Source organism: Trichogramma pretiosum, unplaced genomic scaffold (assembly GCF_000599845.2).
Source record: "Trichogramma pretiosum strain Unisexual culture from Peru unplaced genomic scaffold, Tpre_2.0 scaffold40, whole genome shotgun sequence".
NCBI lineage: Eukaryota > Metazoa > Arthropoda > Insecta > Hymenoptera > Trichogrammatidae > Trichogramma > Trichogramma pretiosum.
The window spans coordinates 774,046-801,335 of NW_019641657.1; the positions used below are offsets into that span (position 1 = coordinate 774,046).

At 39.7% G+C, this 27,290-nt stretch overlaps 2 protein-coding genes across 2 annotated transcripts; both read right to left on the reverse strand.

Moving 5' to 3' along the window:
* Nucleotides 1-5,246: 5,246 nt before the first annotated feature.
* Nucleotides 5,247-6,075, reverse strand: LOC111693932 (GDNF-inducible zinc finger protein 1-like). Its single transcript, XM_023460157.1, has 3 exons — nucleotides 6,020-6,075; nucleotides 5,850-5,952; nucleotides 5,247-5,768 (listed from the first exon to the last, which is right to left on the reverse strand). Exons 1-3 carry the CDS (start codon nucleotides 6,061-6,063, stop codon nucleotides 5,247-5,249), a joined length of 669 nt encoding a protein of 222 aa, XP_023315925.1. The 5' UTR covers nucleotides 6,064-6,075.
* Nucleotides 6,076-11,164: 5,089 nt separating this feature from the next.
* LOC106656347 lies at nucleotides 11,165-14,859 on the reverse strand. The gene is made up of 3 exons (XM_014377293.1): nucleotides 14,611-14,859; nucleotides 12,983-13,303; nucleotides 11,165-12,894 (listed from the first exon to the last, which is right to left on the reverse strand). Exons 1-3 carry the CDS (start codon nucleotides 14,697-14,699, stop codon nucleotides 12,225-12,227), a joined length of 1,080 nt encoding a protein of 359 aa, XP_014232779.1. The 5' UTR covers nucleotides 14,700-14,859; the 3' UTR covers nucleotides 11,165-12,224.
* Between the last annotated feature and the right edge of the window lie 12,431 nt (nucleotides 14,860-27,290).

Genomic DNA, 27,290 nt, shown 5'->3' on the forward strand with positions numbered 1-27,290 from the left:
ACTTTTTTCCTCACCCATGTGCTCATCCGACGCAATTTCCAATTGCGCGTGCCAGTTATTTTGCGAGCAGCAGCAGCAGCAGCATCAGTGGAAATAGCAGTAGCAACAGCGAGGATCGTAATAAATGACTCGCGCGGACCTCTCGAGCTTAATTTTCTCACGAGTTAATTCGGAAGTCGGAGCAAACGCGCAATATATCTTCGCAGCTACTCGGCATTCGAACACGAGCTCACGCGCATTTTCGACCGTTTCCCTTAGATAACTGCATAGCAGCGGCGAAGGCCTTGCAGGCATCGAGAAAGAGAGAGAGGGCAAGCCGCGCGCATTTACCAAGCTCCGGGAATATATAAATACGCAGCAGGTATATACAAGCCAAGTCGAATGGAATTGTATACCTGCGCGTATGTTTACCAACATATACTCTGCCGAATATATGTGTATATAGACGATACGCGCGGAGTCTGGAACTTGCTCTTTAATGACTTTCGGGCAAATATTTACTGCCTACTGACTGGTGCTCGACACGAGTCTTCTTGCGAATATTTAAAAGATGTATAGGTATATACATCGCATATTCCGTGCAGCATGGCAGATTGTGTCTGCGCGGGCTAAAGCCGGGTTTCAAAGCGTACACACGCTCATACTCGCGTATTCGTCATAAAAGAGAGAACCATGATGGGAGCAAGTGCGATACATACGCCGTCACACGCACATACTATACACAGGCTGACAGTGGCGGATTAGAAAAAGTGCCGCCCCCATATACACAAACTTTGATTTAACGCTCAGGTAATTCAAAAGTAACTGTAAGAGCTTTTACCATGTAATCGGTCTGTAAGCAAATTTATGTAAATCTTTCACTAACGCGTGTTTGGTCGCGTAATTCGTAAGTTTTATTAGAAATCTAGTAGCCAGCTGAATGCTTGACTCATTTATAGTTCCAAACAAGACCAGAAAAAAACTCTCGATTCATCGTTGTACATAATATATTATAAGAGCTGCAGAAACCAATTACCAAAAAAATAAAAAGAGAGCAGTAATTAGTGTAGTAGAAATATGAAAATACCACAACATCGGTGTGCAAAAGTGTAATGGTAGTTCAACATCTGTGGTTCAGGTAATATACAATTATTTCAGCACAATTTTTATTGTAATTTTAGAAAAACATTATAGATGCACGAGTATTTATAACAATTTACAATTGTAAATTATCATTTCTTCTCGCAACTGTGACGTGCATAATCTTTACAACCTTCACGAGCTTTCTTTTGGTGCAAGAGCAATTACAAAATCTTTACAACCCTCATGGACGGTTTTTTGATGTTTCTCAAATTACCTAGTTTTCCAAATTCCTTGTCGCACTTGACACATACGTAATCTTTATCTTCGTGGCCTGTCTTCTGATGGATGAGCAAATGCTCTTTTAGTCCAAAATTTTTTTCACTTGTCACAAGCGTAATCTTTGCGACCTTCGTGTGATGTCTTTTTGTGGCAAAGCAAGTTTGGTTTTTGTCCAAATTTCTTCTCGCAATTGTCGCAGGCAAAATCTTTCCGACCTTCGTGGACTATCTTTTGGTGCTGAATCAAAATCCATTTTCGTCCAAACTTTTTCTCGCACTTATCATATGCGAAATCTTTGTTACCTTCATGAACTGTCTTTTGATGGGAAAGCAAATATGATTTTTGACTAAATTTCTTTTCAAAATTATCACAATCGTAATCTTTGTGACCTTCGTGGACTGTTTTTATGTGTCAGAGTAAATAACTTTTACGTCCGAATTTCTTCTCACACCTGTCACATGCATAATCTTTTCGATCTTCATGAACTATTCTTTGGTGGACAAGTAATTGCTGTTTATGCCCAAACTTCTTTTCGCTCTTTTTACATGTGTAATCTTTCTGACCTCCGTGGACTGTTTTTAGGTGTATGAGCAAATGACTTTTACGTCCGAATTTTTTCTCTCACTTGTCACATGCATAATCTTTTCGACCCTCATGGATTATCTATTGGTGCAAAAACAAAAGCCATTTGTGTCCAAATTTCTTTTCGCAATTGACACATACATAATCTTTCTGACCTTCGTGTACTATCTTTTGGTGTTTTAACAAATTCGCCATTTGTCCAAATTTCATCTCACAATTTTTGCATGCGTAGTCTTTGCGACTCTCGTGGACTGTTCTTATGTGCAAGAGCATATAATATTTACGTCCGAATTTTTTCTCGCACTGGTTGCAAGCATAATTTTTGCGACAATCGTGAACTGTCTTTCGATGCCTGATCAAATCCGATTTTTGCCCAAATTTCTCCTGGCACTTATCACAGGTGAAATCCCTGAGACCCTCGTGTACTGTCTTTTGATGCTTGATCAAATTCAATTTTTTTCCAAATTTTTCCTCGCACTCATCACAGACGAGATCCTTATGATCGTCGCGCACTGTCTTTTGATTGGCGTGCTCCACAGTCCACCACTGCGTATATGTGAGACAAAGTATGTGCTCCTAAAGGAGAATCGAACTGTTCTTATACTATCACAGACAAAGTCTTGAGCTTGTAACTATAAAAGTTTGAAAATACAAGACACGGTAATCGTTGCTGCTCATTGAGATTTGTCGACGACCAGCTTATTATGTACACGGTTTTTATCTGTCACAATTAGGATCTATGATATATTACACAATAAAATATATGTCACAGATTCGAACTTATTTCATTCTTGAAAACTGATTTTTATACTGTTTGGAGAAAGCTTCAAAACCCTCGTGGATCGATATCGGTTAGGTACGGATTCGAATGTTAGCTACGAAGCATATAGAAGAATTCGCGTAGATTCTACATCGGTATAATAGTAGTCGAACGTCGACGTACGGGTAATAAAATAGATCGTGTATATCTATGTATGTGCATTGGCTATCTGTATAGTTTCTATGGCTTCGACTATAGACTTGCAAAACGCGAATCGCGCCTGTTACTCGCTCTGGATACCTCTTTTTTCTTTTTCTTTTTCTTTCTCTCTCACAGCTCGTGCGCAGTATGTTATATTTATTGACAACCCCCCTGTGAAGACACTGTACCTATTATTTTATACTAGAGCAACCATCGAGCAACTGACGAATAGAGAATTATAGCCAATCTGATTGGCAAGTCACATCTGAATCGAGATCGAAGTTATCTATGTAATTATAAGCCATTATCCAAAAACATTTGGGAACAAGAGCGTTCCTGACTCGTTGACTTTGAGTCAAGTAAAACTCAAAAAATCGGGTACTGACTAAAGTTCGGAACTATATATACAAATATATATACGTACCATTGCAATTTTTAACTATCTAATACAATTTAAATCGAACGTTAGACAATTTATAAGCGATGTGGATTACTTTGGGCTCGTAGCCGATCGTAAAAGCTCGAGCGGTCGCTCATATCATGGTCGGAGATTAACGGCCTGACTTCACACGCGACTTATACACGAACCCGCTGCACTGCATCTAACGTCTGACATCGGTTGCTCTTTTTTCTTTTGCTTCTTCTTCCTTTTCTTCTTTTCCGATTCGATTGTAGTAAACGTTTCCTTGTGAATAATTCAAATCGCCTCGCGATCTCACCGCGCGCGGTGTTATAGTTTAGAACCGCGCAAACTTTATGTATATGCTTTGAAGTATAGCAGCAATTTGCATACGTCAGGCGGTAGTTTTTCACCTCTGGTCGCCGCCGTCGTCGCCGCCGTTACAGAACGAGTCCCGCGGAATTAATTTCACGGGCGTATATTATAATATACATATAAAGTCTCTGGGCAAACGAGTGAATGAAGCGCAGACTTATGGCGTGCGCGTGTGTGTGTGCTCAGAGACAACCATTAAACACTCGGTGTGTGAGTGTATACCCTACACAAGCGCGCGAAAGTTTCGTGATTGAGGAATATTTAATAAAGCAACACTTTCGGGCCGAAACGAGGCGCGCCGCGTACTCATACCTTACATACATACACGCGTGTGTACAGAGCTGCATGTTTTCTCCGTGTACATCGTCGAGAGCCTGTAAAGCTGCTTGCGGCTCGTCGAGCATTTTTAATGCAACAACTATAGCGCGCGCAAGCGCATACCATTGCCGCATGTATGTTTATACGTAGTAAATTTTCGTATTATATTTCCGCAGAAGAGGCTAAAGCAGCGACTCGCCCTTGAGGTTCGAGCTTTTCCCAGAGATCCACACACGTTATTCGCGCATTGCCGTGTACGCGAGGGGGTATTTTTACCTGTAACCCCTTCCTCCGAGCAGATGTACGTTCGCAAGGCGCGTCGAGCTTTCGAGAGGGTCTGGAAAGTTGCACGGCGGAGTAGTATAGTCGCTCCACGACACACACGATGGGCAGCTGCAGCACACGCGCCTGGCTTATACAAACTCGTGCCGATTCTCCGTACTATACTGGTTGGCTCGGCGATAGATGTATATGTATGGTCAGACAGACGCACCGTGCGTGCGTTTTAAATTCCTCTTACTTTCTCTTCGGTATATATCTCGTGCCGAGCGAGCTTGCGAGCACCACCACGACTGGCGTCGTTTACTCGAAATCCGAGAGATTGTATGTTAATGTTTTTTCTTTTTTTTTCTTTTTTTTACTTCTCATTTTTATGTAAGTGAAACTTCTTGTGGTATGAGGAATCAGACCTGAAATGAGGCACGTCCGATTTGCGCTCAGAAGCTCGAGGCATAATAACAACTTGTAAAGAAGTAATGAGGATATAAAATGAATGAATCAAGCGGTTTGATGGTATTCGAATTTCTTTGGATGAAGGGTTTAGTTCTGATACTGAAATTACTTACGATGAACGCAAGTGATAAGTTCAAAATTTGTTATGTTCTTTTTGAATTTATTGACTTTTTTTAAAAATCGTTATTAATATTTTTACGTATTGAAAAAACGCAACATCAAAAACATTGATAATATCGTAATGAATGAATATCATTAAATTAGTCTCGAACAATCACAATAGATCGTTCATGGTCCTTTCAAATACAATTAAACATACATTTTATCAATTCACTTGGTCATAATGCGTGATTGGTGTGCAAAATCGATATAGGCCCTGAGATTTCTTTTTTGCCCAATTTCTTTCCGCGTGTCTCACACTCAAAGGTTTTAACATTATGTAACGATTTGAAATTTTTTTTCACAGAAATTACAAGTATGAGTGACACCATTGTGACCCGAATCGATGTGTTTCTTGTGATCACTCTTATGTGAGTATTACTTTCCGCAAACATTACCAGCATGTCTGACACCATTGTGTGCTACATCGATGTGTTTCTTGAGAGTACACTTGTCTGAGAATTTCTTCCCACAAATAACACATTTATGAATGATTTTGTCATGTACCGATTTGATATAACGTTTGAGAACATCCAGTCGTGTAAATGTCTTACCACATGTATTACAGCTATGGGTGGTACCGTTACGTAACTTTTTGGAGTGTATTTTGAGGCTGTCTTTTAACTTTTCCGTGTCGTTCCTTTTTTCATTTTCCTCGTCGAGTTCACAATCAAAATTCAAATTCACTTCTTTTTTCACTTCGTCTGCGGTTTCTTTTTTAATTTTATTTTGAATCTGATAATCATTGCTACATTTCGTAATTTGCAAATAATTTCGAGAATAATCGTCGGATTTTTTATTTATTAATAGATCTACGGTGAGCTTGACGTCTACACACTCGAATTCCATTTCGATTTCATCAAGTTCAGTTTTTTGATTATCGTTGCGTTTTTGAAGCATCTAAAATAAAATGTCAAGTTATGTAAAAATTTTATAAAAAAATGTGTACTTTGCGAATCGTATATAATTGCTTATCCTTACTGAATTTTCTCCCAAAAATTGAATATTCTTAACATCAGGCTTAATGTCAATCATTTTATAATAATATTCATCTAGCAACTCATCGTAGGGTTCTTGTTTGACTCTGAAAAAATCCAGCGATTGATCATAATGCTATATTTTAATACTTTTATTTGCATATTGGAAATTACCTGACATTGTGGTTGAATAAATCAGTGGAGCCCATCTTTTCCATTCAGAATTTTGCTTAATCTTTCTCGAATAATGTCAAACCAAATAAGTTCAATCTTATTCAATAATATTTACATATCATGCTACGAAAATCTGAGCAAGCCGGTGTATAAACAAAATAAGGCTAAGTCTTATGATATTGGAAAATTACATTATTAATATACCAAATGAACAATAATTATTATTCTGTGCACGATATTTTAATGAAAATTTATAAGTAAGGAAATATTAATAATGATGAGAGAATAAACGTGAATTGAAAAAAAATAGTTTTCGTAGTTTCAATGGTCTAATATAAACCCAAAAGAAAAGTTTTGCTTCGAATAAGAGAATATTTGAAACCCTTTTGTGGTACTAGAATTTATAATTTTGAAAAAAGATAATGTCTTCATTTACCACTATCATCTAATCATTAAGAAAAGAAATAATCACATTTTCCAGTTTGCCAATGATTTTATATCATAGGCTGTCAAATCTTTAGAAAATAAAGAAGAAATTAAGAATTGTAGAAAATTCACAAGTTTGATTTATTTTTCATTTTCTGTCACATTGCATTGTTTCGCCAAAATAGTACTTATAATTTTCTATGAAATCGCCCGCGACATTTTCATGGATAACGAAAAAAGATCGGTCAGCTGTTTTTCTGCCGTACCACGATATACACCACGTTGCAAAAAATCATACGACTTTTTGTCGCTCTTTTATGCAAATCGACTGAAGCACACGTCGAGAATTAAATTAACCACCTATACCCGATGGGTTACTGCGCATGGCTTTGAGAGCTGTCGGGTTACGGGTAGCGTTACAGAAATATACCCGACTATTATTATTCTAATGCACGACGACGACATCGTGCGCGCGACGAGAATCGGAAAATCCATCGAAGAGCTTGGTCCATGATAATGCATTATTCGTACACATATATAATCGGAATTCAAGAGGATTTTCAGCTCCGCAGAGCGCCGGATATAGCAGAGGATAAAAATAAGGTATACACATACATAAGAACGAATGGATTTTACGATGTATACTCGCAGAACGAGCGAATTTATTAAATATCCTTTTATCGAACATATCTTCTTCATACAATTTGTTTTGTTACAATGAATTCAATAAGTCGAAGTTCGCGTACATAGACATATCAATTCAGACGGAAATCGCATATACATTGATTTTCTCCTCGACGCGCGGAACACAATAATCGCTTATATATTTACGTTTATAATCCAAGTACACATTGGAACACATCGTGTATTAACAAATAATTTCGTCGACTAATTTACTTTACCTTTACTGTTGTCTTTTATAAGGCGAATTGGTAAATTACAACTTATAGTCGCGATGAGAACGATCAATCACGATACAACTATTCGTTATAATATAATTAAACCTAAATCAAATTAAGATGTATGTACTTCAAGGAAGAAAAAGAGAGAAGTGTTATAATTGTGTGTATAAAATTGTATTTAAGTTTTAAAGTTCGACTGAGGGTGTAAGACTCGGAGCAGGTCGATCGGGTCGGGAGTGCCGTTCGGTTTAAGCTCAAGTCAATATCAGTGGTAGATTCGCCAACGTCCAAGTGTGTGAAATAGTCAAGTATGTAAGTGAGTGGAGTGACGGTCAAGCGATCTTGACCACCAAAGTGTGAGTGTGTAAAAAGAAAAATGACAGTCGAGCAGAGTGCGCATGTGCGAACGCCAACCATCCATTGTCAACCATATTGTAAAACAACAACAAAAACAGTAAAATAAATAAAACTCTTGTTACATAATCTATGCAACTGATTCACAGGCACACGCAATCGGGGCATGTACAGCGGAATCAGTAAGAATCGCGCGCACGGGCAATCGAAATTAGCACGAGGCACCCGAAAACAAGTGTCGCGCTACCGCGACAAAACATCTACACGGGTGATGTTTTTGGCGGTTCGTCGCTTCTTTACGATAATGATCACCGCGACTCTTAAGCCGTCGTCGCACGGCCGCGAGCACGCTCACGCATGTTATCAAAATTCGAGGTAACCCGGAGTTACGCATAAGCCGCGCTTTGATGCACGATGACCGCGCGTAACCCGCTGAAGAGGGCCATAAATTCCGTAGGGCATCGGGGAAAAACAAATGACGTGACGGCACCCGCGGTGTTGCACGAGAACAACAAAGTCTTCAAGTGATACAGATACGGCGGGGTATATAAGCGCGGAGCAATTCAGCCTCCGGAGCATTCTTTGAGTCTTGGTCTTTCGTCTTTCTCGTCTCTTTCGTCTTTCGTCTACAGTCGACGTACTCGAGATAGCCTCCGTCGATAGCCAGTCATAACGCGGATAGCCCTCGGCCAGTTCAACCAGTCACCACCAAGTGTCAGCCCAGCGGAACATCCAGAGTGTGTATTGCGTGAAAGAGAGAGAGTGCGAATATAAGTAGTGCAGTGTGTGCATCTCGTCCTTCGTCAACCAGTGTACCCGCATAATCAAAAAGTAAGAAATAAATGTTATACCCTGTAAGTCCAATATCAACTCATTCAACCTTCCACCAGCAGTATCGGCAAGTAGACTAATACTTATAAAACACATAAGGGCGTGTGTATAACGTTCAGTAGTAGAGCCGTAACAACTGCATCACCGTGCTAAAAATTGTGTGAAGAGTTGAGTGTAAAAAGTAATAAGTTTCGAGTCGTACAACCGGTCAGTGTCGAGATCACCAACGGTCAAGAGTGTAGGGAGTGGACAATACAGTGCAGAGTGAGAGAATTGTGTGAGAATACCTAATCGTCGGCCCTTCAAATTGTAAACACAGCGTCAGCCAAGTAGTAAGATTAATAAATATATATTAAATTGTAACCATTGTCTATCTTTCTTTTCCCATTCAGCCGTATCAGAAGGTAATAAATTAGATAACACAATACGGTACGTTCGGCCCTGTATTGGGGACGTGACAACTGTAAGTCTATTTTATCATATTTCATTATTTCCCATTCCAGTCTATCCCCTCACAGCAGCACGGATAGTAAAAGATAGTTCATAGGAAACATATCATATTTATATTCTATTTGTTATTGACCCTGTATTGGGAATGTAACATTACCAAAGACCCCCATTTCAACCACAGTGATTACTTATGGGCGAAAAATAAGAAATTTCAATCATAACGATTATCTATGGGCAAAAACTCCAAATGAGAGAACAGGAATACCCAGTTATACTGGAGATAAATTAATTTGGAATTACAAATTTAGACAATTCAATATGAATAACGATATCCCTACTGTAACGTCACCTCAAAATGATAAAAGTGACGTCACGTAACTGATAAGTAAGACATGATAAGAGCACCCGAATGGTAACAGCCGGGCCACGCGCGACTTTCAAACGCGGAAATAACATGTTATTGCAACTTGGCGGAATTTCTCCGAGTAGCAATAAGGAAAATCCGGAAACTGCATTTAGCGAGTATATAAATGCAGTTGAGGAAGGATAATTCAGGCAGTCAGTCAGTCATCAACGTAAATCGAACACTGTATCACCAGGCTAAGTAATTTGTGCGAAAAGTTGTGCGTGAAAGAAAGTAATAAGTTTCGAGTCAACCCGGTATAGTCGTTGAAGTGTCGTCAATAGAATCAGTTCCGCAAGTCGAGTCAGTACAGGGAATAAGTAATCGTGAACGGTCAAGTGTATAATTGTAGAGTGAGAGTCGAGCAATTGCGACTACCTGTGTGTGCGTGTGAGAATACGTAATCGTCGGCGTATTGTATACGCAGCGTCAGCCAAACACCTACCCATTGTATAAGCAGTGTCAACCAAATAGTAAGCCTAATAAAAACCTATTAAAATTGTAACCACTGTGTATCTATTCTCTTTCCATTCAAATGTATCCGACGGTCATAAATAATTAGACAACATAATACGGTACGTTCAGCCCTGTATTGGGGATGTAACAAATTGTACACGTCACTTATCCCTTCCATAACCATTCACATTGTAACGTCACCAGTGACGTCACGATAACTGATATGATAAGAGATGATAAGATCAAAAGTGACGATCGAACTGATAAGAGATAACGGTTTATGACTCTGTGACGTACTCGCGAGATATCGGAAACTCCCGATCGCAACAAGTAACTGCACATGGCCCGCTAACACGCGCTAAAATGAATTCGGTTTATAACGTAAAAAACATGTTTTGGCAAAATTTGTAAAAAATAAGGAAAGTCAGATCGGTCACCGAGACGACGTTCTATCACGCGCTGGTAACATATGTAAGAAATCGGTTTATGACACCCGGATGGTAACAGCTGGGCCACGCGCGACTTTCAAACGAGGAAAAAAATATGTTATTGCGACTTGGCGGAATTTCTCCGGGTAACAATAAGGAAAATCCGGAAACGGATCCGGAACTGAGCGAGTATATTAAGGCAGTTGAGGAAGGGTCAATCATTCAGTTCGGGAAATTAATTAAATCAGTTCGGGAAAGTAATTCATTCAATTAAGTTAAGTCAAAGCAGTTAGTTCAATCCGTCAGTACAGTAAATCGTGTAATTGTCGAGTAAGAGTCGAATAATTTGTGCGAATAGTTGTGTGTGAGAATAGATAAGCAGCGACATCAGAACTGTGTGTGAGAATAGATAAGCAGCGACATCCGAACACCTACCATTGTATAAGTAAGCTAAATAAAATCTTTAAAACAAAATTGTAAACATTGTATATTTAATTCTTTCCATTCAGAGGTATCCGACGGACGTTAAAAACTAAACAAAATAATACGGTACGTTCAGCCCTGTATTGGGGATGTAACAACATGTATCGGGAAGATATTAATTAAATATAAAATAATAAGGTACGTGCGGCCCTGTTTTAAGGGACGTGACACATGCAACACGAGTTGAGTCAACGAAAAGGTTTTATATTTTCTTCCAGTATTCAGCATAATAATTTCTGTCAATATGTGAGAGCTTAAACCAGAAGAACAAAGTGTGACAAACAAATATTTCAACGAATTAATTAATTCTTCAGTAGTAGAGTAGTCAGAATCTCGGCCGGTGCATATTTTCATTAATTTTATAAATTTAAGTATTTTTAGAAAATTTTTAATAAAAAAATTTCGAAGGTAATCACAGTCGTTTAGAGTTTATTTCTTTTATCGTTCTTGCGTACGACAAACGTACATAAGATATACAAAGTTCGCCGCGAGGCAAGAAAAGTGAAAAAGCTACTAAACGCAGAAAAAGAATTTCATAGCCGAAATTTTTCTGTAAAACCATGCGCCAAATCTGCAATGCATCGACTCACGAAATATCGGCGTGTGAAGCATTACTTGCTTCGAAAAAAAAGATTTTTGTAAAGCATTAGTTGAGGCACGAGTAAATAACGCGTATTACACATACTGCGCATGAAAAACAGATGCGAACACTGCGATAGTAGAAATCATTCACTGAATAATTTTACTTAATAATTAATTCTTAAAAAAAAAAATTAACAATAAATAATAGAGAATCGTAGATGTTACAATGAGTAAAATCGAAGAACAGAGTTTTTGCAGTTTTTGTAATAGATCGATTGTTACAAATCGCAAAGTTATAACAATTTATATGATAAAATTGTCGGTCATAAAACAACTTCTATTAATATACAATTAATTCTTCAGTTAAGAGTATGCAGTAATCAGAATCAATCGATCGGTTGAAACAATCGAAATGAAGCCGAAAATCGGCCGAAGTAGCGACTGCGGCGTTGGCAGTTGTTCGCCTTTACAAGCTTTTAATAAAAAAAAATAGAGAGATATGCAGAATTGTCGTAACCAAGAGACACGTTGTGGTCAAAGTTCGAGCTAAATTACGATGTCGTAGTACAAGAGCAATTTAGCCAGGAAAGCCTAATTGCTTGCATATCCCTCGTATCGTAGCTCTTAATAATGCACACGAATTACTGCCATTCAGTGTACCCTAAAATATGTTATGTATAACATCATCAAAGTCTTATTAGCGATGTCAACTTTATACATACAAAACTCCATGGCATATTTGTCTACCTCGTCCGCGGGGAGATAGATCGTTCGCCTCGCCTCGCATTCATTCGTATCTAACAATGTATAACATTAATCGCGTTCGGATCATTTTCAAGACTTTCGGGACTGTGACGGATTTCGAGCCGCCAAGAGACGCGGGACCGGTTCTAACGCTGATGACGATAAGTGCAGACCGACTCGTGCGCGTTTCTGGCGAAGTACTTGCTCTTCACTCGGCAGCCCTGAGGCGCGTAGCGACAGTCGACCCACTCCTCGTGACGCGGCTGTTGGACAACGACGGCATTATGAGCTTGATGAGGATACACAACCTGTTGACGATTGTCCGCGTACTGGCAGGTGGCCTCGTGGCGGGCCAAGCTGTGCAGCGGCGACTTGATGCGGCAGCCACGAGCGGCGTAGCGACAGTCCCGCAGTTCGATGGCGACGTCTACAGGCAGCTGCTGCTGATGATGAGGATGATGGCCGGCTACGGTGTTGTAGTTGCACTTGTCCTCGTGGGCAGCTCGATTCCAGCGCGGCACCCGCATCATGCAGCCCTGCGACCTGTGGCGACACTCGACCAGCTCGTTGGGGTCACCGGCTGGGCCCTGGGGGCAGATCTGCAGGTTCACCGGCGGCGCTGGTCTGGCGGCGATGTTGCACGAGCCGCGCAGTCTGTCCTCCAGACCCTCGGCCAGACGATCCTTGTAGATGCAGAGCAGCTCGTGCTCCTGTAGGCGACTCGGCGTCGTTCTGACGTTGCAGCCGACCGTCTGGTAACGGCAGGCCACTCGCGGCTCGCCGTCCGAATTGGGGCTGTGATGACGGTATTGGCATCTGCGTAATTAACACCAGGGATCGAGATAAAAAACCGTCACCTCATGACGATGACATGACAAATAAATCACGAGGGTCGTTGACTCACCTGGACACGTGGGTCTCGCGTATACTCGGCGCGCACTTGACCGAGCAGCCTAGATGCGAGTACGGACAGCTGACTAGGCTCTGCATATGCTCGGCCGGGTCCTGGAAGGCTTGGATCGGCGGTGCGCTGGCCGGATAAGTCGGATAAGGACAGCTCGCGGGTGGCGCTACGGCGGCAGGTTGACCCATCGCCGGTGGATAAGGGACTGTGGCGGGCTGCGCCACCGCGGCCATCTCCTGCAGCGGCAGCAGACATTGCGGACAGGCGTGGTAATAAGGCTTGCATCGGTTGCAGACTATGTGCCTGTTGGAGCAGATAAATCTGAAAGAAATAAGAATTTTCATTAATCCGATCGAAATTTTCATATCTTTGCTTGAGATTTTTATTGTGTTTTAATTTACGTATATTATGTAGATTGTGATTTCGAACAAAATTTTTAATATTAAGATGTTGGTACGAGTAACGAGTGTCATCATAAAGAAGCACCGATACCGTGATGTTATTCGTGATAACGTTGTTTCGGGTAATTACACTAATGTTTTTGTAACAATCATGACTCATTGAGCAAATGCAGAAAGATAATCACTAAAAATAAAAGACACTCATTCCGGGAAAAAAATTTGATTGAAACGGCACTTGGTTTTCATATTTTCGTATCAAAAATATATCATTGCTTCATAGATAACACCATAAAAAAAAGGAATGAATTTAAGCAACATAAAGTTTTATTAATAGCAGTACGCACATTTTTTTTCAGTCAACTGGTGAATGAGACTCATTTATTTTTTCATTTCACTAGGCACATTACTGATAGCAGGTAATGCAGACTCACGACAATGTCGTAAAAGAATATATATTTCGTTATTTTTCACATTGAATTCATATCTCATACACTTTAACAAATACTATTCGAGTACGGACAAAGTAAATTTTAAAAAACCGCTGCCGATGTATTGGCAAGTAGCTTCCTCATACTTTTTTTTTAACTTAAAAATAATTTGAAAATATTAATATCATTCGGCAACTTTGATGGCTTTGATTTTTGGGGTTTGAACGGCAATTTTGATGTAAAGATTTATCTAAAAAGAAAAATTTTTTTTTAATTTTTGAAAATCAAAAAAAACAATTTTTTTTCTTCATTTATCGCTTAATCAAGTTTTCAGGCTTCATCCTTACATCATAACGAACAAAATAAGTCCTCCCGCGTCACGATACGTTCTATCCTTATCGAGAAATCACTATCTACACAAAAATTTTTTTTTTTAATTTTTTAAAAATCGAAAAAAAAATTCTTTTTCTTCGTTTATCGCTAAATCAAGTTTTCTGGCTTCATCCTTACATCACAACGAACAAAATAAGCCCTCCCCCATTACCATACGTGCTACCGTTATCGAGGAATCACTCTGCACAGACATACAGCCGCACGCACACACACACACATACATACCAACATGTGTCAGAAATTCGATCTAGTATATAGAAATATCATTGAATATACCCTACGAGGATTATATACGAAAGTCAAAATGGGGCCCATCACAAAGCTTCCTCTATGAGGAAGCAAAATTTTAATTCAATTTACGTCCAGCAATGTATTCACGATACTGTAATATTATTGATCAAATTACCTTGGCATGTACGCCATTTCCAATAGACAGACTGGACACACTCCTTCATTTTGGTATTTTTCGTGCAAACTCGGGTAAAGATGATTCATTTTGAATGTATATTTTTTTTTTTATAAAACTAAATCTATTAAATGGTACACGTTGAACCGTCAAACTTGAATAAGTTTGAAACACTTTTTTTACTTGAGAACACCGATACACGTCTTGTTCACTTAATATGTGTTTCTCTTGTCCACGATACACTCACGACTGTCGAGCTATACACTCGTATAGGCACCTTTTTTTCTCGCTCTTCGCTTATCTTTGCTATATAACGAGTGCGTGGGTTCGAGCGATATACGCGATAAGATCGACTCTCCAGTAGATAAGTGTATATACAGCGCGTAAATAGGCGTTCGTATGACAAACTTGGCTTAAAATAAGTGTGAGTGTGGGTATTTATCATCTTTATAATAGCGATTCGATTATTTTCTTGAAATTCCTGTATTGTTACTTGCGTAATGCAGCGGTATAGCGTTGACGCAAGCGATGTATCATCGGGTATAATTTGGAAGGTGAAGCTCGCCGTATCGAAAACACGTGAGTTTTTTGTCGATTTCAAAACGATCGGAATAAAATTAATCTACGATAAAGCTATCGAATGGTTCACCGGCTTAGCTTTAGTAAATGAATAGTATATGACTTGAGAAATAAAATAATAACAATAATAATAATGCCAAGTCGATAAAACGTTGACTATGTCGTCGTGTATACAGCAGCTGAACTGCTACAACGTGTGTGACAACACAAATAACAATAACTTTAGCTTTGTCAATGGAATAAGCATCCCAAAAGGTTGGTAAAAAAAGGGAAAGCAAGCAAGTAATAGCTCGACGTCGAGATAAGGATAAAGGAGCACTCGTAGAAACTGTCATTGTTGTCCTAAGAAGACGTTATATTCTCTCTCTTTATCTCTTTGGGAAAGCGTGTGTAATCGCAATACAAAGCGCTGCTGCTGCTGCTGCTGCTGCCGCTGCAGTGCGCGCAGTTTAATGGTCCAACGGATCAGGAACGAATTTTCATGTAAAGACCTGGCGTAGTCTCTGTGTTGCACACTGTATGTGAGCACACGGCAGCGTAGGTATATATATGCGCTGCGGCGAGAGTCACCATGACAACCCGTGCTCCGAGAGAGAGAGAAAGCTCGTCCGCAAGTTTATATTATATCTAGCACGTTTTACAAACCTAAAGGCCTCAAGATTTTCTTTCGTTTTAGTCTTTAAAAAATCTTCCTCCTCATCCTCCTTGCGCTGCCGCCAGACTATATACCTATGCGTGCGCATGAAACCATGTACTCTGTAAAATATACATATATACATTTTTTGCGTTAGGCCAACTCGCGCGCGCCCTTTAAGCTCTCTCTCTTCCTCTTCGTATATACCGAGCGAGAAAAGATTTTTTTCGTCACCCCGGCCGCGTCCGCGCGCCAGTTTATACCTGTTATAAGTACTTTCTTTCCCATTGTCTGTGTGCCGGGCCACGCTATCGTCGCGTATATATATAATATATAGATGCGTTTCTACGCCCGTTTCTTTTAAGATTAAATTGAATTTACGGCTCGTTCGCGAGTTTTTTTGAAGAGAGAGAGAAAAGAAGATCTCCGCACGCGTGTTTGCGAAAAAAAGAAGCCATTTATCTTGATTGGTACAAAAGGATGGAAAGCGAATATTTAATGTACAATTTTTAAAATCCAATTCGAGAGGAAGGACGAATTTCTGTTTCTTTTCACCGTCGTTCGAAAAAAAAGAATTTAAGTTTCACAATGGATTTAAAATTTTGCGAGACAAGAAAGCGCTAGCGACGAATCGAGTTTCGAGCGCGGTAGCATTCAATCCTTGACATTTTTCACGCTACTCGAGCGCGAAATGGTTTTTGATATGCAAAATATCTCGCGCGCGCGACAATTGCAATTCGATACACACGTATATAGATATATTTACCGATCGATTTTTCCAGGGTGACATTTTTCATTTTTCATTTTTTTTTTTTTTTTTCGAAATGGTATTTTTCGCTTTCATCAAAAGCGGATCGGGCCAATGTATTTTCCATACGTGGCTTCATACACCCTTTCAGGCTTTTTTTTCTTCTCGTCACGCCTTCGTACGATGAATGCAGAGTATTTTTCTTTTTTTTGGTCGTCAATTATATATAGCGTCGCAATAAAGCAAGCTTTTAGAAATCCAAAGTATTGTTTCGTCAAGTTCGTCTAAATGTAAATTTTGTCATCGGGCGAGGGAATAGGAAGAGGGAGTATATGTTTCGAATGTCGCGCACGCCTATGTACGCGTATTTTGGATTACACCTGTATAGCATAGGCCACTTAAAAAAGTTAAAAGTTTTCCGCCGGTTATAACCGCCGCTTGGGATAAAACTCAGACGAGAAGATACGGTCTAGTATATAAAACCGAGCCCAATACGCGAATACTTGCATTATAAAGTATGTGTGCGCAGCTTCCTTCGGCCACGGCATGTTCCGTGTTGTAGTAATACCATGCGAGAACGAGGGATCGTGATCTCGTCGTCGCATACGTGTCCGCACGAGGAGAGCTGCGCCGTTCCATCCGGGCGAGCGTCGCGTCGGTATGAGTATGACATCACGTGTGTACACACACACTTCGTAATTTGTTTTACCGCACGGTATCATCAAATTTTATCGCTCGGATTAGAATTCACGTTGTTATACGAAAGCAGCCCAGTATTCGCCCGCTGATAAAATTTTTTCAAGTAAAATACTGCAATGATTAACGATTCTATTAGTAAATTTTGAATTTTTGAACTACCCGTCGAAAAATATTCATAAAATCAATACAGTTTAGAGCAATAAAGCCATCTTAGGACATTTTTAAACTAGATTTTTTTGGCTGAAAGAGTCTGGTAATATCTTAAAAATTGACGGAAAAATTTTCGTCAGATGAGAAAGGCACTGATAACAAAACCTTAAATTTAATGCTGATTTAATGTAAATTCAGAATTCATGTTTAAAGTTTATTGAAGGTGTTTTTACAGAAAACAATCGTTATTGGAAATACATGTATCAGTAATGAAGTATTTTTTGCTTTAATTCTTTGAAAAAATGTATTAAATTTCAATCATATTTAAAATTTCCACCGCTAGATGGCGATTGCCTTTATTGGTAAACCTACAAATGGCAAAGTGAAAATTATTTTATAAGTTAAACCAAAGTTTTAACTCCTTACGACGAGGGTCTTGAATGGTCCTTCTCCGGGAAAAAAATAATTTCGAGAGAAAAATTGACCAAGAGATCATCGCTCGTATCGCTGTGTCGAGAACTCGAAGCTCGTGAGTATACTCTTTTTAGAAATTCATTCTTCTTGGTCAAATACATATTTACTCTTATGTTACCATGATACAATTCAATGTTTCTCGTAAGGGAAGGTGTTCGGTGCGATAAGACTCAGGGCGACCGCCCAATGGTGGCCCTCGAGTCATCCGATCTTCATCGTAATGTAAATACAATTAAAATGCGAACCCTGATTTAATTACATCCAATAACATGACTACATTTTTGAATTTTTTCAGAATGCTCACGTGCGATTTATTTACAAGAGTTGCCTGAAGAGGCATTTAGCATGCTGGTACTTCTCTAAAATTCATATAAGCAAAAGCTTACGATTAGCCAGAAGCTACTCGCAGCTCGCATCTCGCCATAGAATTTGGTGGCACTCGCAGCTGGATAAACGTCGCTGATTAAACAGGTCTGTTTCGCAGATGTTAGCTGACGACCGTCGAGAACATCTAACATCTCTGCATAGTATAGAGAGATAACTGAGAGTATGGTAGTCGACATTTAAAAAATTTCGGATAACGAGCCGAGTAGGACGTAAATTATTTTGGCATGACATGTGCCGAAAGCTCGATTTGCATAGATAACGCCAAGACAGGAACGCAAAATTATCGGGCATAAAAATTCGGGCGTATCGAGGTACGTTAGACTTTAGATGCCCGAACTTTGTACGAGACGCATCGCGATTCATCGTGCTCGCGACTCAGAGTGATTGTAATATTCGTCGTTGTAATTTAAATAATTGAGAAAAAATTTCAATTTATCTCATTCGCGAGGAGTGTTTGTAAATGTGCAAATCGAGTGGTATTTACGAGCAAACTTTCAGAGCTTTTTTATTCTTCGGACGCATACGGCACAATTTATTGTAATGTCTAACTATTATTTATTTACCTGTACGCAACACGGGTCGAGTCAACGACAAGGTTTTATATGTTCCTCCTGTATTCGGGATGTAACAATGCGGGTTACTGACGTTGCTGCACTCAATAAACCCAGGATAATTTCCGTAATCTCCGTAAATGAGCCCACTGAGGGGTATACTGGAGCAAAACACGTTATCAAAAAGTAAGTAATTATATACAACAACTATAACATTGTAATTGTGTAATATTTGTAATCGTAATTACAGTGACAAGGGTAAAGTTCTGTATCGGATCATGACACCACCTAATCCTAAGTGCGCTTGTCAGGTTAAACAAAAGCTATTGGGAGTAATTCAAAGCCTGAAAACGTCTACGGAAAAAGTATTCGAATGCGCTTGCGGCGCAAACAAGAAACAAATCGAGAGTATGATTAATTTTAAGTACGATTCCAACAAGGCCACGAAGAAAAAGCATAAGACAACAGCGAATTCAAAGGCATTTATCCAAAAAAAGAAACGTCAGTTTGATAATAAATTATACCCGTATTACTTGCATTATGCAAGTTGCATAAGCTACACCTGAACTGTGCGTCCGATAGTCCACGTATTCATACCGTTGGATGTGAATCCAAGGCTGTTATGAGGTCGCTACCGCCTTCGAAGCACTAAAGATAGAGACGTATCAGAGAAAATCAAAGCCGTCATTTTGCTTTTAACAGACAATATAAATATTGAAAAATATTGTTTAATTGTAGCATAATAGCCGTAACTATACGTAAATTTTTAATTTTTAATTTAATTTTTAAACAACTTTTTAATGTTCAATATCTAGTATATTTTTTTTAATAACCAATCCCAAAATTTATTTGCCTATCAAACTAAGCTTTTACTGATAACGAGTCCACAAATTAGTGTAATTAATGAACGAATTGTATCAAGAAGATTAAAAAGTAACAGTAGAGAATAAAGTAGAAAGTATCGACGGAACAATACTTTAGAGAAGCAACGACAACATTTTGGGTAATGTCTCGATAATTTTTCATGTAATCAATGAAACATAGGACTAGCCAAGAGACAGAATAGTTGGCGTAAGTTTTTTTATTCTGACGATTGAAGCAAAATTAAATTTTCAAGAAGATAATTATTAATTCCTGATGCTCGTATTTGATGCGAAAACTTTGCCTTTTCTCTTTGGATTTTCAAGATCTCAGTCATTAGCCATCTAGTGCCAACTTATGAAAAAAGTTAAATTATATGGAATTTTTAACACGCTTGCTTTAATTCACAACAACTCGAAAAAAAAGTTTTGTAGTTTTGAAGCATAATGCGATACTTTTAATTCGAGTATTGCAATTTAATTTCATAAAATTAACCGCAGTATTTTCAAGTGTAATAATTTTAATTTTAATATTAGTACCACTTCGATAAATATTGGTTTTTAAGAATACTATGAGTAATTTTAAAGTAAATACAATGTCCATTAAAAGTACTTGACATTTACGAATAATTTTTACACTGCCCGCTGCGATGTAATTTTTTTTTTTATTATATCAAAAATATTTCTGCGGCTGTGGTACGAAAGAATAATATAATCCCACGGAGAAACGAATCCAACGATTAATTGCTTTTATCGGATAAAACGTCGACTCTCGTCGTTTGAGCTCGAGCTGTGCGATCTTCGCTTGTACGAGCGCGTGCGCCATTATAAAAATATACGCAGACGAGAAGTCGATCGAGAATCGTCGCAGCGTCGTCGTGACTTTTGCGGGTTCGCACGAGTATAGACGTAAAAGTAAAACAACGATGTGCATACACGATTCGAGCGATCGAAAGCCAATTTCAGAAAATTAAAAAAAAGAGAGGGAGAGTCACCTCGAGCGCGATCAGGAAATCATCTTACGGGCGCGAACGCGCGGATTAATTTCAAAAAGGCGGGGAGGAAACAGCATCTCTCTGGTTTGTTATGACGTTTCCGTTACACAACGGCTGGCTCTAGCTCTCACCCCTCGTCGTCGTCGTCGTCGTAGTTGTCGTCTCGACTGACGCCTCGCATATTTATTGCAAAGTGCACGCACCATCGAGTCCCGCAATGTAGTACATAGATGGACGCGAATTTCAGATCATCTGCGACACGTTCGCGCCATCCGTCGCAACTTTATGTACAGCAGGCGTACGCGTACGCGTGTATGGCGTGCAATTTATGGTATTATGCGATCGTATAATGGGTACATATGCACTTGCAAACGTTATGGTTTGGCTGCGGACAGGAGTTTGTCTCTGCGTACGATCAGACGCGTGGGTAATGGTCACAGCCCGTTAGACATGCCAGGGCGTGGTGGCTGCAAATTTTGAAATGGATATCAACATTTTTTATTTCACATGTATATAAGGATCTATTTACCAGAAGATGATTGTCGAATGTCACAGAGGCTATGTTTGTGATAAGTGTGAGAAAAAAAATTGGAAATCAAAGTAATTTGATTTGACACAAAAAAGCAGTCCATAAAGGTCGGAAAGATTATGCATGCGACAATCGCGAGAAAAAATTTAGAATTAAATCAGATTTACGCAGGCATCAAAAGACAGCCCACGGAGGTCGCAAAGACTATATTATTCATGAAACAATTGCGAGAAAGAATTTGGGTGAAAATCATATTTGCTTTGAAATTGATCAAACATGCGCTATAGTGAAAGATTTTGATGAATTTTTCCGACAGAAGCTAATTATTTCTGCTACGAGAGACGCGATCGTAATGACACCAGACTAGACTTCGATAATGCTACGCACTTATAATTTTTCCATTATTTTTATATCAACATAAGTGTGTATAACTGCATTGAAACTTTATTATATTGAAATCGCTTTCATTATTACAATTACTTATCAAAATAATGAAAGTATCGAAGATAATAATTACCGAAAATGGGAGTCCGATCCCTGCGTACGCAACACGTGCCAGATTTCTGATTATTGTTCCTTTAAGGCTCGCGTGTCACACGGCTGCTGACCTATGCATCCGTACGTGCGGCGCGCCTGGGCGTATTCATTTATGAAACACGCGGCACAGATTGCCAATAATCACATTATCGATGTACACGCGTGCATCGGCTCTGTAATGACCAAATCCTTGCGCACTGCCTGGCAATATTCGCCAGGTACACGCACGTACGTCGGATATACACAATTTTACGAGTTTCGCGCGAGTAGTTTCAATTATTTTTCCGAAGCGCACACCTCGAATTTTCAATTTCACGCGGTATTACCCCCCCCCCCCCCCNNCCCCCCCCCCCCCCTGCCTAGCGCGAGTTTTATATAATATTGTATAACGTGCTTCATATACACAGTCATACGTTGGGTATAATGCCGAGCGCGAGCAAGCGCTCTAACTCCTGCAAGCTAGAGCGTAATTCAATTTTTCTTAGCGCCCAATTTCGCGTTTTCGAGCGCGGTAGAATCATTTTTTCAAACAGGTTTAATTTCTCAGCGATATAGTAACATTCATAGAAAAATTATTGTTCGTGAGACAGATCAATTGTATTATTTGTTAAATAATACACGACGGCTTTGTTTTGCTCCGTCAACGTTGCTTCCTTCATATTCTGGTATCTCTGATTTGTAATCATTACTAAATGAAGTAGGTTGAAGGATAATTGATCGTTAGCAAAACTCTAGACAAAACTTGGCCTTCGCAGGATATCAAACATAATCCTAATTATAATTTATCACCTGTCATGCTGTCAGCAGTACATGATCACTTTCTCACCACGGCACCGACGACCATTCAGGCATTTGCGAATAAAACACGACTCTGCACTTTTTTCAAGCAGGCGGGCAGGTATGGACATACATAAAAATGCGCATCGGTGTTACCAAACGACTGCGTCGGCGATATTATTGACCAACGAGCTCTCTAGCCCGCTCTGTAGTCATTTCAAATCGAGCGCATACATAATTCGTTCGTAATAATCTCGAGTGGACAATATCCTGCGGTATTGATTTTGCGAGCTTTTATTCTTTTTTCTTTTTCGCCGCAAGTGTTGCAAGCTCGAAACACGTACAGCAACTTACACTATACACGCGTGTGTGAGTAATTTACGATGGTTTGCACCGACGTACACGGAACCCGAGCAAGCGATGCGAAAGAAATTCGAAGCACACGTAGATCCATGTGCTGCTTTGACCACCCCCTACATATATCTGTGGAAGCAGTTCCAAAATCAAAATGGCCCTAGCGCAGCCACACAAATCAGCGCGCGATTGAACACATACGCACAAATACAGCAGATATATATATATATAAATAATTCCACTCGGATAATCGCTCGAGCGCATAACGCACTTCGTGTAATGGTACAGTTCGGCCATGCAGCCAGTTCGGCTTCCAGTGGTATATGTACGTGGCAGCTTCGCGAGGGTTCGCACGCACAGCTGATAGCGCCTTTGTGTCTGGAGGAGGCTTTTTCTTCGGCTCTCTTCTTTTTTTTTGCCCCTCTTACTCGAACTTTCCAGCTACGTACAACTATACCATATGGGCTACACATGTACACGCGTGCATACGCGAAAGGCATTCACCGAAAAGGGGAGGAAGCTTTCGAGCGGAAACGTTTCGTGGATTATACTCCAGACTCGCCGCGAAGCTCGACAACGTCTTGTGTGCAGCGCGAGAGAGAGAGAACTGCTGCTGCTGTTGCTGCATGCGCCGAGGGTTCGCTAGCTCGTTGTCGCCCTGCATATATGTGTGCGTACACGCACCGAATTCGCTGCGTATTATAGATTCAAGCTCACAGTCGTAGCGCAGTCTATATAATACGCGTGAGCGTAAGCTCCAGCGCAGAGTACTTGAATGCGCCGTCGAATTTACGACGAATACGTGCTACTATAGATGTGTACGCGTACGCTCGGCGTCGAGCTGCTGCCGATAGGCCTGATATTCGACTGCCTGCGCGATAATGCGTGGCGATACGTATACTTTATTGTTTATCGAGAGACGACCGTAAATAAAGGGCTCGCGCGAAACGACCCGATATTTTTTGGATCAATTTCGCTGCCACCCGGCCGCCGCCGCAGCGCGATAATACTTAAGCTCATCGACGGTTTTTTTTTGTCTGTATGTAGGGGGATACAAACACTCACAAATAGTGACTTTCTAAGGTTTATTTTCTATATTAATTGGCTCCAACGTTAAAACATTTATTAGGCTCTTTCATCAGTGAAGCAACCTTAATGTTTTTGAATTTTTGAAATTTAAAAAGAGACTTTTGACTTTTGAGACATTTTGCATTTCTTAAGCATATGACAGAGTAGAGCTTTTTGGTCATTACAGTTTATGATACATCTTGTTGGTTTTATTAGGCATTAGGTTTTATTTAACCATAGCCTTATGTAATTACTGCAGAAAAATTGGTCGTGGTTCACTTGACGTCCCGTTTCTACGAAATTTTTATTTTTGTTTGAACTAGCCACCGCTAGGTGGCATCGACGAGGATCATCGCTCGAGCATCAGCATAAGACTAGTTCTGGTGCATAATGCACATTATGTAGGCGTTTCTGTGGTCGATGTATTTTTCTTCTTAATCGCGAGAAAAACTTCACACTTAGCCAATATTTCGCGGCTTGTCGTGTTTCGGAACACTCATGCTCTCCTCGCTGCCGCGTTCTTGCTGCGTAACTCTTTCTCGACTCTTTATATTTTTTCAATTCTTTTTTAATTAGTAACAACTTTTACTTGAGTTTATTATGGATCAGGTAAATCTTGTTTACTGCCATCCACCAGTGCCAAAACGGTCTTGTTTTCAAACTCTTGAGGATACCTAGAGGTGTAGCCGACCAGGGAAACCTTCGATTCTTATAATCTCGGGCACATATCGAGTGATTGAGGCGATTTTATTATTATTGATTTTAAAATGTTTAGCATTTAATAAGGAAACCGATATCAACTATGTTCAACAATATTTTTAATCTCGACGTGCTTTAACTTATACTTTCATTCGTACTTTACCACTTGCAGATTTACTTATAGAGGTACGTCGCCATCTAGTGGTGGAGGCTGAAAGATAGCATTATCGTTTTTTTAAAATGGTCGAAAATTAAGATACGTTTTTTTAACGATAACTTTGTCATTCTCTATTTATTTAAAATGCGTTTAATATTTATAACTAATTTCTGAAGAAAGATCGGCAACACCAAGCCAATTAATGTTAAACAATTATAAATGTTCAGTTTTAGGCTATTATTAATATTAAGCAGTTGTATCGAATGTAATTTACATAATAATTAAATATTTTAATTCGACGTTTGTTCATAAAGCCTATGGGCTTACATTTACATAATTCTTAAATGACATAATCTATTTTTAAAAATAAAATTGAAGAATAACTCTCGTTGAAATATAAATTTTCGATACGACGGTTTATACTCTACCCTGTAAGATTTAGCATGGAATAGATGTGGTGCTCTCACTCGTGCACTCGATCCATACACGCTTGTCACACTTTCGCTACTCCTCTTAGCTGAGATCTGCTCGGCACTTATATTACATCTATAACAAAGCTTCCGAGCTTTTGTATCACTCACGAAAAAAAAGCAAGAATAAAAAGCTCGGGCGATATCTCGTCAGTTACCGCAAGTTCGCACAACACCGTTTATGCCAAGTAGCAAACAGTAGCACACCAAAAGCTACTACGTATATATAAATAATACGGCCCACCCAGCTTACATCCCATATAAGTGTCACGAGCGTATCAATCCGTATATATATAAGTCCCTTTACGTAACGCAGCAGCTACGATCCGCTCGTGCTCGTGAGCAAACACGCGTGCCAGCTGCGCATACGTTAATGTACGCGCGCAAATAATACGTGACGCGATCGTAGACGCGCATTCATAGAAAGAAAGAGACGTGAAAGCTGCCAAGGATCTGCGACGCTTTTATGCATTACCGGGGAGTACCCGACGCGCGCGAGGCACTCGAGTGCAAAACCGAAAGCTCGCCTTATAATATACGCGATATCTTTTCCCCTACTTTTTTCGAGACTATCTATTACGTACTTACGAACTGCTATGACACGCGGTGATGTGTTTATGTCTGTACGAAGCGATTGAATGATAAGCTGTGAGAGAAAGAGAATCGAATACACCCGAGCTTGCAGCCTAGAATAGTGTCGTCGCTCGAAGCTTGCACGCCCATCATAAAATATGAGCGAAGGGATTCGAGGTTTTAACTGAGCTCAACATTCTATCTTATGGATATCATTTGCACGTACATATGTTTCTGTTATAATCGCCGATAGATATAAGCATTTGGGTTATCGAAAAGTCTGACCTTTCATCACTCTCGTTTGTTCTCTAGCTCACCTGAACATATATTTTTTCCGTTATTATCCAATGTGTTTTTAAATTTTGCACTCTTTGACGGCTATCTATTTTCTCAACGAATATTTTTTGTCCTCTCACATTTATACGCTCGCTGCTAGCGTGAAATTTTTGTTTACGAATCGCAACGCAACGGCAAATATTGTTCGCAAAAGAGCGTCAACGCGTGCGTATGCACATAAGCATGCAGCCTTAACAACACGCAGGGTGTGCGCAAGCTCGTCGCAAGCTCAAAACTTTTTCTATCGGAAACGCGAGGCGTGCAAACAATGAATTCGTGATGAAATCGTACACAGTTGCGAGCCGTACATCAACAACAACGGTATGTATATGAAAACTACTGCGCGCAGAAACGGAACCGATACGTATACGCGCGTCGCACTACATAATAATCCCAACGAGCTTCGCGGTTGCATATCCGACTGCGGTCAAACTAATTAACGGCGCGCATGTACAATAATATACTATAGACTGTGAGGGAGAGGAAGAGGAGGAGGAGGGGTGGTTAAAAGGCCCACGTCTCTTCTCATCGGCTCGCAGAGCCCTTGGACCGCAATCCACGTAATGTACGTCGAAATTATTACGCCTACTCGTGTGCATCATGCGGAGTGAATGAATATTCGCGAGTAATATTGCGTGTACTTTAGGATATTGGCATCTGTACATTCGTGGGGTGAGGGGAAGGACATGGCAACTGTAATATTTACAATTAACTGAACTAAAATTAAGCAGCTCTTCAGCGTTGGTGAGAGAACAGGAGGTACAATTTCTCGTACACTTAGCAGCCAAGTAATTGAAAAAAGTCTTGTCTTGTTTTGTGTTAAAGAAGAATGAACGTGATATTACGTTTTCGAATGAATACGACTATTTATTCCCAGGGGCGGATTAGAAAAAGTGTCGCTCGCGAGCAAACTTTCATTTGTTGCTCAGATAATTGAAATAATTATGTGAGCTTTTACTCATTTTGAAGAAATTTGAAAAACAATTTAATTCAAATTAAATTATTGAATGATTATTTCCCACATTGGTTTTTTCAGATAGAACACATTGTTATTACCAAGCACGTCTCTCGTAGCATAAATAATCCATCAGTCAGCAAATTTA

What these genes read in the sequence shown, in the direction of transcription:
- LOC111693932 (XM_023460157.1), bottom strand. Translation starts at nt 6,063, where the DNA reads ATGGAAAAGATGGGCTCCACTGATTTATTCAACCACAATGTCAG. An exon ending in TTATTCAACCACAATGTCAG is followed by an intron (nt 5,953 to 6,019) that starts GTAATTTCCAAT and finishes GGATTTTTTCAG; the next exon opens with AGTCAAACAAGAACCCTACG. An exon ending in AATTTTTGGGAGAAAATTCA is followed by an intron (nt 5,769 to 5,849) that starts GTAAGGATAAGC and finishes ATTTTATTTTAG; the next exon opens with ATGCTTCAAAAACGCAACGA.
- LOC106656347 (XM_014377293.1), bottom strand. Translation starts at nt 14,699, where the DNA reads ATGAATCATCTTTACCCGAGTTTGCACGAAAAATACCAAAATGAAGGA. An exon ending in GAAATGGCGTACATGCCAAG is followed by an intron (nt 13,304 to 14,610) that starts GTAATTTGATCA and finishes TATTTCTTTCAG; the next exon opens with ATTTATCTGCTCCAACAGGC. An exon ending in CGCGAGACCCACGTGTCCAG is followed by an intron (nt 12,895 to 12,982) that starts GTGAGTCAACGA and finishes TTAATTACGCAG; the next exon opens with ATGCCAATACCGTCATCACA.